The sequence below is a fragment of the Kryptolebias marmoratus genome, linkage group LG8, assembly GCF_001649575.2.
Source record: "Kryptolebias marmoratus isolate JLee-2015 linkage group LG8, ASM164957v2, whole genome shotgun sequence".
Classification (NCBI taxonomy): Eukaryota; Metazoa; Chordata; class Actinopteri; order Cyprinodontiformes; family Rivulidae; genus Kryptolebias; species Kryptolebias marmoratus.
Window position 1 is genome coordinate 11,386,564 of NC_051437.1, and position 13,656 is coordinate 11,400,219.

Genomic DNA, 13,656 nt, shown 5'->3' on the forward strand with positions numbered 1-13,656 from the left:
GATCGTGGCTTGTATGATTTTTCCCTAATATGAAAGTTCTGCTCCTGAATGAAAGCACTTTCAGGTGCAGTCGGGAGACGATTAACAGCAGAGCAAATAGATCGAATAAATGTACTTATTGTGTTTAACTTGACTAAACACCAACCAGCGAAGCTAAGAACGTGTGTGTATCGGGGGCTGTTTTACTCCTTGTCTTCCTGGAAACAAACGAGCATTTTTAGAGCAGCAGCAGAAACATCACACAGCAGGAAAAAAGCGTTTCATCGTCGTTCTTCCTCTTCTTCCAGCCGCCTATGTAAGGACCGCCGTCTTGTCTGGAAGGCCTTGGGGTCTCTCCGCTCAGGGGTCGCCGGTCGGGTCAAGGTTCAGACGGGACGGCCTTCGACAGAGCCACAAGCCGCAGCTGAAGAACTTGTCCGTGAAAGACGCAGGGCTGTGCATTTGTGCCTCCTGCAGCTCGCGGAGCAAACGGAGAGATGTGAGCAGCATCAGCCGCGTGGACGGGGAAATGGACCACAGACGCAAGAAGCTGCTCCCTTTTTCACTGATGGACAATAGACGGGAAGACACCAGCTCCCGCTGCCCCCGACACAAGACGAACATGCTAATTTCGCTTGGGGGACATTTGTCCCTATTATCTGCACAAAGTGCACCTCATGGTTGTCCTGTCCGTCAGGCAGGCCGTGTATTCAAACTGCTGCACCTCAGACAGTTTCTGGCGGCCTGGTGTTTCAGCAGCGATGCCCTGAGCGAAGGTGACAGGCAGCAGCACGCCCACCCCCCCAGACTATGACCTATAGAGCAGGCCGCGCGGTCACCTGACAGCAGTCTGACCTAAATTTATTGTTTCACTTTACCTAACCCGCCCTGCTTGACATTTCATGTTGCTCTCGTACATCTGACCGTGACTCTTTTTTTTTTTTTTTCCTCTCGAGGCGACTTTAACGGCTCAGTGATGCTACAGGAGCCTAAATATCAAGAAATCAGCTTCAAAACAGAGAAGTGGCCCTCATCCAAAGTGAAGGAATTTACATGTTTCCACTAAAATCTGGTTTCAGGGTCTCGCTCGATGTAAATCAGAATATGATGACAGATTACACACATGCAGCCATGAAGCAGAAAGGCTTTGACTGCTTTTACTAGCTCTTGAACATGGCAGTCAATGAAAAATACAAAATATTTACCATCTAACATGGCTTTTTATATATTCTATCATATTATATTAATGAATGGAAAGCAATTTTCTCCTTTTTATCCTTAAAAAAAACTCCCTTTATGTCAAACAGTCAAGTGAGTTGTTTAATTCTTTAAAAAAATCAAGGACTTCTGTCCAAAAAAGAAGTATTTGTATTTGTTCAATAGTAAAATGTGTTTCAGTATATTTGATCTGCTACAGCAAAAACAATCATTAAAATTGTTTTCAGTGTAAATTTAAATTACTCCAACCTGCACTGCCACCTAGAGGTGAAAGGTACGAGGTGCATTTTTTAAAAAGAGCTGTTTGCAGTAACTCGTAAATTGGGGACATTATTGAATTCATTGTTGCAGGTGCTGGACTAAACAGGCGAAGCACTACAACATCAAAACCCATCATTCGCAACATAAACAACCTAAATGTTGCCCACAAGTTTGTAGATATTTTTTGAATTTCCATCATGAGATATCTAGCATTAGTTTGTTATTACTACAGGTTAACTTCTTGTCATCTTTGGCAACATATTTATTAGATATTTCTAATAACTTTTAGATCTACATCAAACAAGGATGAACACAAAAAAATACACTTCCCGTGATGCTTTTCTTCTAGGCGTCATTTACGCCGTTTAGATGAGTCTGCATCATTTATAGACCGGTAGTTTTAGTGGCGCAGCAAAGAGGCGGAGTTAATATTCTGGTAAATGAGAGAATGAAAGGGCGAGACAGAGAGAAATACAATATTGTTGGATGTTCCAGCATACCATAACAACGCAGTAAGAGTAATCATGTCGTTTTGAATAATTAATTAAGTAATCTTCTTTCCGCTGGCAGCCCCGCAGTTCGTCATTACTTCGAGCCGTCTGATGCGGCGGAGAAATAAAAAGAAGCTGACCCGGTAGTGGTAGGACGAACGTTACAAGATTAGGTAAAAAAAGGTTACTTCAACTTAGAAATTTTGTATTTTTAGTTTACTTACACACATAAAAAAGATTTGGCCTGTGAACAAAGTTTAGCTCGACTACTATGCTTTATTTAAGACAGGAAAAACGTTGAAACAAAGTACGTGTTTATCTAACATACTTCCTGGTTCCGGTGACGTAGGTACCGAATCCTCGTCTTATTGGTCCTATCTGCTGTTTCAGAGCTTTCCCGCGCTGTCCTCGCCGAACTGAACCGTCGGTCTGTGTTGTTACCAAGCTCGTGCCTTAACATTTCTGATAAGTGTGTCACAATGCCGTCTTCAGACTACGACCCCGCTTGTCTGCCGGACTTATTGCCGCTGTACTACCGCCGGCTCTTCCCCTTCTCCCAGTATCACCGCTGGCTGAACTACGGCGGAGGTAAGACCCTCAGACCCGGGCCGGAGCTGTAAGCAGGAGCCGGAGTCCTGGTAACCAGTTTAACTAGCTGTTAACCTGTCTTAACTTACCTGTGCATCGCCTTCACCAATGGGGTACACACTGGTGGTTATATATGTGCTTATTAGTCAAAGTAATGTATTCCCTACATGTATCTGTAGCATAAAGTATCTCATAAAATACATAATATTTCCATAATTTGCCCCAAGATACAAATAAACCATGGTTAAACTGAGTAAAACTTGACGTATTATAAGTATATAAATGACAATGATGTATTTGTACTTTAGGGCTTATTTTGTTGATAATAACAAGCAAGAATGGTATTCTTTTACTCTTGTACAGTTTATTTGTGAAGGTGTAGGTCTTTAATTTTGTTACCAAAGTGTGAATAATACAAAAACAGGCTTCAAAACTCAAAACTATATGTCAGGAACCAAAACAAGAGGCTCATAAATCTTGGATTTATGGGCCTCTCTGTTTTTTCTTGAATTCTTGATGTAAAATAATGTGAACTGCTTTTAAAAATATATTGAAGTTACGAGTGTTTTGGACTCTGACAGAGGAAAAAAAATGAAGTGTCAAATATCCGGTACTATAATTTTTTTTTTTGAGGTTTTACGCTTCACAGGAATGAGTTTATATCAGTTCTGTGATACATTTTCACTGACCTGAGTGTCTCTGTGGTTCTCTGACCTGTACTCGGACTGAAATGGGCAAAGACGACTTTTTTGAACATTTACAATCTGTTTTGTTTGCTTCCTTTGATGAAACGTCCACAACGAACTAATGCCTTTTATTTTCTTTCCCCCACCTCCTCAGTGCAGAAGAACTACTTCCAGAACCGAGAGTTCTCCTTCACGCTGAAGGACGACATCTACGTGCGCTACCAGTCGTTCAACACGCAGAACGAGCTGGAGAAGGAAATGCAGAGGATGAACCCGTACAAGATAGACATCGGAGCGGTGTACAGTCACAGGGTAAGGATGCATCCCGGAGCTAGGCACGCTGCAGGGTTTAGGTGACGTTTTGTCTTGTGTAAAGAACGTTTTTCTTTTTTCTTCTCCTCCCGTTTGTCGCCTGCAGCCGAACCAACACAACACGGTGAAGTCCGGGAGCTTCCAGGCTCTGGAGAAAGAGCTTGTGTTTGACATCGACATGACGGATTACGACGACGTCCGGAGCTGCTGCAGGTTAGTCAACTTCGCCCTCCGTCGTTCGTGTCCGCCGGGGTGGCTCCGGCTGACGTGTTTCGAACTTCGGTTTTTCAGTGCCGCGGACATCTGCGCCAGGTGCTGGACGCTGATGACCATCGCCGTTCGGGTCCTGGACAGAGCGCTTCGAGGTTTGTGGGCGAGTTTGGCGAGCGTCTGGTTCCCGCCGACTTTAGAGCGAGCCGGCTCTGAGCAAGTCGCTGTTCTCCGTTGTTTCCAGAGGACTTTGGCTTTCGCCACTTGCTGTGGGTGTACTCCGGCAGGAGAGGAGTGCACTGCTGGGTGTGCGACGAAGCTGCCAGGAAGCTCTCTGCGGCAGCGCGCTCCGCTGTGGCCGAATACCTCAGCCTGGTCAAGGTAACGCAGTTTTAGCTCGTGATCCATGTTTAGGATGAACAATCTTAACCTAAAGGTCCACAACAGCTGCTCATATCTGCATGGAAAAGATGAGAAATGTGTTTTTTGGTTTATACGTAGCAAAAGATTAGCATGTTTTAGAAAAAAGGTCATTTTTAAACTGAAACTTTCTGATTTCTGTTGTGTTTTAGGGCGGCGAGGAGACCGTAAAGAAAGTAGTGCTGTCAGATCCAATCCATCCTTTTATTAAGTAAATATGTGTTTTGATTTTTGTCTCCGATTTGATGGTTTTGTCGCCGTTTGTTAAGAGTCTTGTGTTCCTGACAGAGAGTCCTTGGCGGTGGTGGAGCACTACTTTCCACAGTATGCCCTGCAGCAGCAGGACCTGCTGAGCCGGAAGGACTCCGTGGACAAAGTCCTGGCTCTTGTTCCCGAAGATATCCTTTTATTTATTTATTTTTCTCAATATGCTTTCATATTCATTTAATACGTTTAGGTAGGGACATGAAGACTAACCTGCAGAAGTGGATTTATCTGAAAATTTAGGTTTTGTTTTTACAAAAAAAGGATTTAAAAGAATTACTCCACCTTAATTTGATCATCACATGTCAAAAAGGAGCTTCAGATGCGCTTCCAGAACGAGAAGAGACCAGAAATCCGCTGGAAGCTGATTGAAGATCAGGCCCACAAGAAACAGGTTGGTGATCCTGCTTTAATTTAAAAAAAAAAAATAAAACACAGTTTCTGCATCATTAAATGATTGTTTTGGGGGTTAATGTAACTGAAGCTCATCTGGATTTTTGTAAAAAATTGCGTCAGAAGGCAGCAAATATTCCTCACCTTTGTTTACAACAAAATTCAGCGATCAGTCATGGGAACTCTTCTGTTAGAGATCAGCTCATTTATAGGATCTTAGCTCCAACTATAGCTTTAACGCTCTCCACAGCACGATTTCCTCCTGAAACGTCTCCACTTCTGTCGCATCGCGGCTGTTAGTCGTCGTTTGTTCTCAGAAGAAGAACTTCACCTTTTCTCTTCCCACCTGGCGTCTCCGATTCCATCGTTCTCCCTCTGACTCCGTTTACCTCCGGGGATTATTTGTTCAAATGTAAACAAACGGCTCGTAATTGTTGGTAACCAAACCTGACTCCGCTGATTTCGCTGATTTATTACAAATTAGGCGGCAGATTTTGGTGGTGAATTATGCGTATTTAGTGGTTGTTCGTATCACAGGTATAAATACTCTGACGTGTCGCGTATTTTGACAGCTGCTGTGGCCTTAATAAGTAACCGTCCTGCTCCTTCCAGTCCACAGCTAAAAAAGGTCAACACTTTGAGAAGGAGATCATGCTGCAGTACTGTTACCCTCGGCTCGACGTCAATGTCAGCAAAGGTGTGAACCATCTGCTGAAAAGCCCTTTCAGCGTCCATCCCAAAACAGGTGAGCGACACTTCAAGCGCACAAGCGGAGAGCCTGTCCTCACCGCGGAGGCTTGTTGCTAACTCGTCTCCTTCGCCCGGACAGGACGCGTCTCTGTCCCCATCGACCTCAGGGAGTTGGACAAGTTCGATCCTTTCGCCGTGCCCACCATCAGGTGAGAAGCAGTTAGTCCCCCCCGCGCTCTGAAGCCTGAAGGTTTTGATTTTTATTTCCCCTTTTTTTTAAAGTTTGATCTGTGAGGAGCTGGATCGACCCAAAGCAGGAGAGGAGGAGGAGGAAAAGCCGGAGGACGCCACGGAGCGGGAAGATGAGAGAGACGCTGCAGAGAAGAGGAAGATCAGAGGTTTGAATCTAGTTTTCTGTTGGGAAACTTACCTAATCAGCTGGTTAGTATTTGTTTTTAATAAAGAGCCCAACCGGTTTCTTCAGAAGAGTTTGTCTAAAAAGCCTCCCGCTGTTTCAGATTCAGGCATTTCTAAATTTTCAGTGCTCAGTAACCATTTCCAGACGAAACAATACCCATATTAATAACATCAAGATGAACTTGTTTTCGATGAGTCTTTATCTGAGTTCAAAGGTGTTCGTTCAGCAGTTTGACGTGAATGTGAATCTCAGACAAACGTTTGCCCGGTGCAGCTGAATAACGTCGTTGTCACACATCATGTTCACGCAGCTTACAAAAGAACCAGCTTGGCCAAGTACGTGAAGCACTTCGACCAGTTTCTGGACGCGCTGGCTCGTTCGCGGAAAGGAGAGCTTCTCAGACAGAGTGGTGAGTTGATGAAGCAAAGACGAAGCATTTTATGCTGTATTTTGTCTGATTGGTGATTTTTCTCTCTTTAGATCTTCAGAAAGAGTTCTGAAAAGGATACTCGACCAGAAAACAACACAGTTACGGCTCTTATGAAAATAAGTCCTCTTTTTTTCAGTTTTCTTGCTTTTGTGAGACTCAGTACTGATACATTTGTAACTTAAGCTGCTCAATAAATCGTCTTTTTTATTATTATTATTAATTATTTTCACAGCAGAAATTCTTTGTCAAATGGCAGCATTTTGCTGCTCTACAGTGAAAATAAATTTTTGCTTTTGTAAATCTTTGCATCTGATTTATTTACTAATTTTTTTTAACAAACATCACACAGTTTGATCCGGCTGCAACAGAAATGAATATTTTAAAACCACGTTAAAACAATTAGACCGCCGCCATGCTTTACTTTGTTCCTGCAGCGTTAAAAATAACAGGTTGTTGCATTTTTTTAATGTTTTCTAAATATCTCAGTTTAAAAATAGGATCTATCTTGACTCATAAAATAAAACCTGTTTCTGTAAATGTATTAACTGTAAAATCATGCCTAATAAATAACATTTTACATGACAAAACAAAAAGTGATTTTATGTTCTTGTGAGGCACATTATAATTTATGATGTCACTAATAAATTATCCAAACTAATTAAATGTGGCTAAATATACTCAACTGTTCTTAAGGTAGAAAAACATCAATATCTTAAAGAAAACAACTTTTATTTTAGTTTATTTTGCCCTATGAAAAAAGAGATATACCATTTACAAAGACCAGATTTTCAAGTTCAAATAAAACAAAATACTTAAATCATTTTAATATTAATAATAAACTAATTACCACACATGAGCTTAAACTGTTTTATTTCACCAGGGCTTTTAAAATGAACTACTTTGTGTGGATCTTTGAAGCTATAAATTAATTGTTGAGAGAATAACAAAGCACACATAAAGGATTAACTCAAAAATGATTTTTTTTCTCCATTTACAAGAAATGATACAATTAAAAACAAACTCCACACTAATTAATAATTCACCCTGGAAGTGAAAACTTGCCTCAAATGGCTAAACGTAAAACATTTCACCTTCTTTTTTTTAATTATTGATTTTAATGCTGATATTGACTCTAGTTTTGACCCAATGTTACGTTTTTACTTATTTTACTTTTTACTAATAAAGTAGCTGTTGCTTTAATTGACCCGGAAGCAGAACTCTCCTCCACCGGATATTGCCGAACCGCCGGGGTCAGAAGTTCTCTCTCGCAGCCATCTTGGAAACAGCGTCCTGAGTCGGTGAGTGTCTCCGCTTCGAATCCGGCCTCATCCGACCCTTTCTGGCGCGTGTCTGTCCTCGCGGCGGCCTCAACGTGTTTCCCGAAACCCTCTCCGTCTCGCCGGTGCGAACATTTGTCTCATTCGGTCTCCGGCTCGGGGGAAAACTTTGCCTCCGAGCCGCTGGTTGACCGGCTCAAAATGGGGGAGCGTCACGTAAAAAGACGCTTCAGCGGCGCCGCGGTGAGCCGACCCGTCCGAGGTGTTTGCCTTATTTAGGCGACAGTCAGCCGGTCCTGTGAGCCCGTCTACACGGAGCAGGTGTTATAATTACCTGAGCTGTTAGCTGTTAGCTTGTCCCCGTTAAGGCCCGTGTGTTAGCCGCAGCTAATGTTGCTACAGCGCCTGTCCGTCTGTCCGTGCGGCGGAGTGTCATCAACATGTGGCTCGTTGTGTGTTTAAAAGCTGTGTTTGTTTCCTCCAGCAGCCATGCCTGGTGAAGCAACAGAAACGGTCCCGGTTACCGAGCAGGAGATGCAGCAGCCTCAAGTGGAGACTGGTTCGTATGAGTTTATTCTCCTCAGCCCGCATGCGGCTCTGAATGTCTGAAAGGCGGAGTGCTGGATCTCTTTAAAGTGGCGCATTTGTTAACCTGCAGCCTGAGAGTTGGAGGAAGAAGTGACAGGCTCGGGGGAGCTGTCCTCTCCTGGCAGGACGTGAATGTCTGTTTCCAAACCAACATGAGCGGTTATTGATTTAAAATCCTACTCTTAAACAAACAAACAAAAAGAAATCCATTGCCCCTCTTTGTTTTCTCAGATTCACAATTAATGTGATGATGTGCACTGACGACTGGATTTGGCACACAATGCATGTTGTTGAGTGGGTTTTTCTTTTGTGTGTGTCTGTGTGTGTGCACGCTGTCTTGAACACTGTAACATGGTAGTAGCACTTTGCAGTAGTCCTGGAAACACTGTTACATGTTGCCTGGTAAAATACGTTTTTAAAATACTGTTTTTAAGTGTCAGGACGTTTGAAAACAGCTGGTGTACGTATGGAGCATTTATGTGAAACATTAGCAGGATATTGTCTCATTGTACTCGGTTGATGCTTAAATTAAAGTAATATCCCGGTTCAGAAAGCAGTTTCTGTGCTGCAGCTTTCACACACATCGTAAGTTTAAAACGTGCCACCTTTAAATTCCTTTTTTCTACCTGTATGAACCCAGATGGTCTTCGTTTAATTCTGAAATAGGTTTTTTTTTCCATATACCATTAGAAACATTTTTTTTTATCGGTGCTGGTTTTTGTGGAAAATCTTTACCCGTCCCCATAAAGCTCACGTTTGTACTTGTAGGTCGGCTGACAAAAACTGTGCAACTAAGTTGCCTCGACCAAGAAAATGACTTCACGTTGTCACATTAGACAGCAGCACAGGTAATATTGTAACCAGCCCACTGCTGATAGTTTGGGAAATTTATTTAGCCACTATACTTCACAAAACCAGGGGCAGTTCTTTTGGTGATCTCTTATCCTCTGCAGTCATCAGTTCTTTGGCCCCTTGTGTTTTAGGATGTAGGGTACATAAAAAAAGGCTAGTTTGTCTTCAGATTAGGGTTGTTTTTTTATTTACGTTTGCCTCATGTGTTGCTTGTGGCATCTGTTAGTTTGATTCCAAGGCTGTTTAGAGAAGGAGCTTTAATGGTTGATTTCTAAGTGATTACCATGTTTAGTGAGATTGTTTCTGTAGTGACTGCACAGAAAAAAGAAAACAGTTTGTACAAGTACATGGTACTAGATCTGAATTTTGTGAAATTACATGTGGAGTTCCACAGGGTTCAGTACTTGGACCAAAGTTGTTCATCCTATATATTAATGACTTGGTTAATGTGTCAGGGTTTTTCAAATGTGTTCTATTTGCGGATGACACCACTTTTTTTTGTCTAGGTCAAGATATAGAATGGATGTTAGAAAAAATGCAAACAGAATTTATGCAAATACAAAATTGGTTCAAACTTAATAAATTATCCTTAAATTTGGATAAAACAAATTATATGTTATTTACAAGGAGACAAAGAACTGTCAATATTCCATTCAAAGTTGATGGTGTAGAGATTTGTAGAGTTAGTGAGGTGAAGTTCTTGGGTGTGATTATTGACGAGGGATTAACATGGAAATCCCATTTGAATTATTTAAGAACAAAAATGGCCAAATCAATTGCATTGCTTTATAAAGTAAGGGATTTTCTGAATGATCATGCAATGTATATGTTGTATAATGTACTAATTGTTCCACACTTGGTCTATTGTGTTGAGGTATGGGGAAAGGCATGTAATACCAGTACAAAATCTGTTTTTGTTTTGCAAAAAAGGGCTATAAGAGTTATCACCCGAAAACATGGCAAATATCCTTCCAATATATTGTTTTGTAAATTGAGGTTATTGAAATTCTATGATTTAGTTGATTATAATATTTTGTTAGTTATGTATAAGGCACACCTAAACTCATTACCCTCAAACATCCAAAAACTCTTTGCAAAGAGAGAGAGCTGTTATAATCTTAAGGGGACACAGATTTTTCAGAAACCCAAATTCAGAACCAGTTTGAAAGAACGATGTACCTCGATTCAAGGAGTTAAATTGTGGAACGACCTACAAAATGATGTTAAAAATGTCAAATCATTGTACATGTTTAAGAGATTGTCAAAGATTGGATTCTTGAAGAAGTATGAAACAGTATAAAGTGAGCTCATATTAACGTTGTTTAACTGAGATGGACGACTGACTTTGTTTTTTGTTGCAGAAGATAACCATTTCTTTCCTGTTTTGATTCAGAGTTGAGAAAAAAGGGGCAGATATTATAAGATTTTTTTCTTCTTTCTGCTGCCTTTCATTTCATTTTGTTTTTTTAAAAAAAAAAATTGAAATACATATGGATTGAGTTTTATTTTTTAGTATGTCAAAAAACGTGTTAGGTTGTTTTTTTTGTATTAAATGAAATGAATGAATAAAAAAAATATATATATATTATAAAGCAGTGCGCTTATCGTCAGAACAGTCTGGTGAAATGTGAAAATGTGTCTTTTTATATCAGGTTATAATATCTTTGGCTCATGACTGGATTTATGGTTTGTTTTGTGCTTCTTTTCTGGATATTCCCTGGTCTCTGTCACGTGTGGACACTGCATGCAGTTTGGGACACAAGCACATTTATTGTTGAAGACACCCGTTGTCCCCTGTCTTTTTAAAAATGTTAAAAGTTCCACGTTGCTGCAACTTCTTCACACCCTTTGTTCACGCGTGGAGCACTTTGTTATCTTTTTCACCGAGCGCTTTTGTGAAGCTTCACGGCTTGTTTTTATAGATCAACCACAGTGACTGTCCTACCTCTTGTTACTCTTTCTTGCTCTGCCTTCATCAGCTGCAGGAGTTTTGAATGCTCCTCCTTCTCCTCCTGGAGTGAGTAAAAATCCTCCGGAGACTTGCGTACCTGCTCAGGAGGCGAAGCTTGCAGAGGATCTCACTCCAGCTTTCTGTGATCAGCCCAGCAGCGTGGCTGCAACCCAAGGAGTGACGGAGCAAACGGATGGGAGTGGCTTTAGTGCAGCACCTGTCCCTGAGCGAGGACCAGCTGCTGACTCAGCGGAGGCCTCAGCTGCTCTCCCGGCTCACAGAGAGCACGGCTTTTCTGTCGAGGCTCCCGCAGTCGCCTCCGAAGATGAACCGAGCAGTCCTTTTGTCGCAGCCGAAGAGTTGACCTGCCAAGCCGTGCAGCGTGTTTCTGTTGACGCCGAGGCCCTTGGAGAAGAGCCAGAAACAGCAGCGGCAGAAATAACTAGTGATCCCAAACAGTTGGCCCCAGAAGATTTAGGTGCAGACCGCAAAGATGGGGTGACAAGTGATTTACCCAAGACCTCAGTAGGCGCAGCTGAGGATCTAATGCTTCTTGATGACGGAGCGTTTAAAAATGAAAATCTTGACGAGGCCTTTCAGTCTAAGGGAACAACTAAGTGTCATGCTCCTCTTACCGCCTGCCACGTCTCAGGTTGGTTTGTGTTAAAACCAAGGTCTATCTTCTCCCTGTACATACATCTTCAGGACTTTTTCAAAAACCTGGTTTCTAATACAGTTTGAGGCTGCCTCCTCTGTTATTGATCTTGTAAGTTTATCACCAGTATAATTACACGCTCGTTTTTAAAAATGACATGCAAGTGATGTAGCCACATATATCTTTGCTAATGTAAACAAATCGACTCAGTTCTAATACATGTTGTTATTTCAGTAGAGTTAGGTGTATTTTCAGCAATACATTTCCTAAGTTTGTTTATTTTGTTGAATGCAGAGCTATTTTACCCTGAGGCACAACAGATTGGACCTTTTTGTGTGACATTGCCCGTTTTTATTAGGGCTGCACAACATTAGACACACCTGTGATCTACAATATTGTTTATTATTGCAATGACAGTATCCATTGCAATAAACCCATATTTTCCTCACTTCGTACGCTACCTATGTCATCTAAACTGGGAGTGGGCATCAAGGCCTGTGAGAATCTGTTGGATTGATTAGCAGCAGAAAATAAATGCATGGTACTTGAAATGTATGACCTATGATTTATTGCAGTCCTTTGTGATATTGTGCAGCCCTAGTTTTTGCATTACAAACTAACACATTCCATGAAATGTGTTTTTATGCATTGTTGTACAATTGCCTTAGCTCAAAGTGAAATCTAATTAAATATAGGTGGGAGTTTTCTGTGTTTTGCATTTTGTGTGGCAGTTTGCACCTAAACATAGGGAGTTGTCGTGTTTTTCCTAACCTAAGCGCGTTTTGGTTTGCAAACTTTTAACCAGCATGACGGCGACCTCCACCACTGGGTCAAGGATTTTAAAAAAGATTTTTTTTCCTGTTCAGCTACACCTCCTGCCCAAGCTTCATCCCAGCAACCTCAGGCAGCTTCTGGCTCTGCTAAGCCCAAAGGCAAAGATGCCAAGGGTCCACAGGGCTCCTCTGCCCCAAAGGCTGTTCCTGGCAGAAGAAAACGCTCCTCTATGTCTGCCTCCTCCTCGTCACCCACCTCCCCAAAGTCAACTCCCTCGTCTACCCCCCGCTCACCTATGCCATCTCCACTGGCCTCCTCAGCTGGTAGTTCTTCTGCTAGTCAGGCTAATCGCCCCACCCCGAAAGTTGTCAAGGCAGGTAAACAGGGAAAAGCTAAAAAAGGAGAGGCATTTGTGCCTGCGCCTGCTCAGGTGGACAGCAAAGCTGCTGATGCAAATGAAAAGCAAGAAGAGGGTAACTTTGAGAAACCTGCATCTACTGAAGCTAAGGCTGCCCCAGTTGTGACAAAACCTCAGTCACCGGCTGCTGTTCCAGCCCCTGCTGCATTTAAAGTTACCTCAAAGCCTGCGGTTGCAGCACCAATTTCATTTTCAGATGCTATTGCTTCAAGCCCTCCAAAATCATTTGTTAAGGTGGCTTCATCAAAAGCAGCTCCTGTTATGGCTGCTGCAGATGATGACCTCCCTCCACTTATACCGCCTGTGAAGCCTGGTAAAGTGCCAGTTTTTGTACCTGCCTCTCCTCCTGAGCCTAAACCTCAAGCTTCTGCTGCCCCAGCCAAGAAAGGTACTGAACCCAAACCTGCACCTGCTGAGGCTGCCAAAACAGCCACCCCAGGTAAATCTGCAGCTGTTGAGGTTGCAAAACCAGCTCCTACTGAAGCTGTCAAAGCTACCAAGGGCAAGCCTGCCTCTGGTAATAATGCTCAGGCTGACAAGCCAGCAGCTGAAAAAAATGCAAGGGCTGTTGCTGAGGCCAAATTAGTTGAAGTTAAGGCAGTGTCTGCTGAGGCACCTAAAGCCACCAAGCCAGCTGCTGTGGCGGCGCCTAAAGCTGCCAAGGCAAGTGAGGTTAAAAAGCCAGCACCTGAAAAGGATGCAAAATTGGTTGAAGTTAAGGCAGTGTCTGTTGAGGCACCTAAAGCCGCCAAGCCATCTCCTGAGGCGGCTCCCAAAGCCG

The 13,656-nt window shown here is 42.4% G+C and overlaps 2 protein-coding genes across 7 annotated transcripts in view; both read left to right on the plus strand.

Annotated features, from left to right (window-relative positions):
- The first annotated feature begins 2,322 nt into the window (after positions 1-2,322).
- prim1 (DNA primase subunit 1) lies at positions 2,323-6,660 on the plus strand. Its single transcript, XM_017409445.3, has 13 exons — positions 2,323-2,537; positions 3,378-3,535; positions 3,642-3,748; positions 3,827-3,900; positions 3,990-4,126; positions 4,318-4,376; positions 4,454-4,563; positions 4,732-4,823; positions 5,435-5,567; positions 5,652-5,721; positions 5,795-5,910; positions 6,241-6,339; positions 6,411-6,660. Exons 1-13 carry the CDS (start codon positions 2,429-2,431, stop codon positions 6,428-6,430), a joined length of 1,284 nt encoding a protein of 427 aa, XP_017264934.3. The 5' UTR covers positions 2,323-2,428; the 3' UTR covers positions 6,431-6,660.
- Positions 6,661-7,570: 910 nt separating this feature from the next.
- naca (nascent polypeptide associated complex subunit alpha) overlaps positions 7,571-13,656 on the plus strand; it is a 9,458-nt gene continuing 3,372 nt past the window's right edge. The window contains exons 1-3 of one of the 6 annotated variants that reach the window (XM_017409598.3): positions 7,571-7,658; positions 8,125-8,196; positions 12,550-13,652. In XM_017409598.3, the coding sequence (XP_017265087.1) occupies positions 8,127-8,196; positions 12,550-13,652 (1,173 nt within the window). In that variant the 5' untranslated portion in view covers positions 7,571-7,658; positions 8,125-8,126. Of the gene's footprint in view, positions 7,659-8,121; positions 8,197-12,549 lie in introns of all 6 variants that reach the window. The other 5 variants (XM_017409597.3, XM_017409596.3, XM_037976876.1 and 2 more) reach the window with 5 other exon arrangements.

Coding starts and splice junctions, on each gene's coding strand:
- prim1 (XM_017409445.3), top strand. CDS start 2,429: ATGCCGTCTTCAGACTACGACCCCGCTTGTCTGCCGGACTTATTGCCG. Junction 4,127..4,317: donor AATACCTCAGCCTGGTCAAG/GTAACGCAGTTT, acceptor GTTGTGTTTTAG/GGCGGCGAGGAGACCGTAAA. Junction 5,568..5,651: donor CAGCGTCCATCCCAAAACAG/GTGAGCGACACT, acceptor TCGCCCGGACAG/GACGCGTCTCTGTCCCCATC.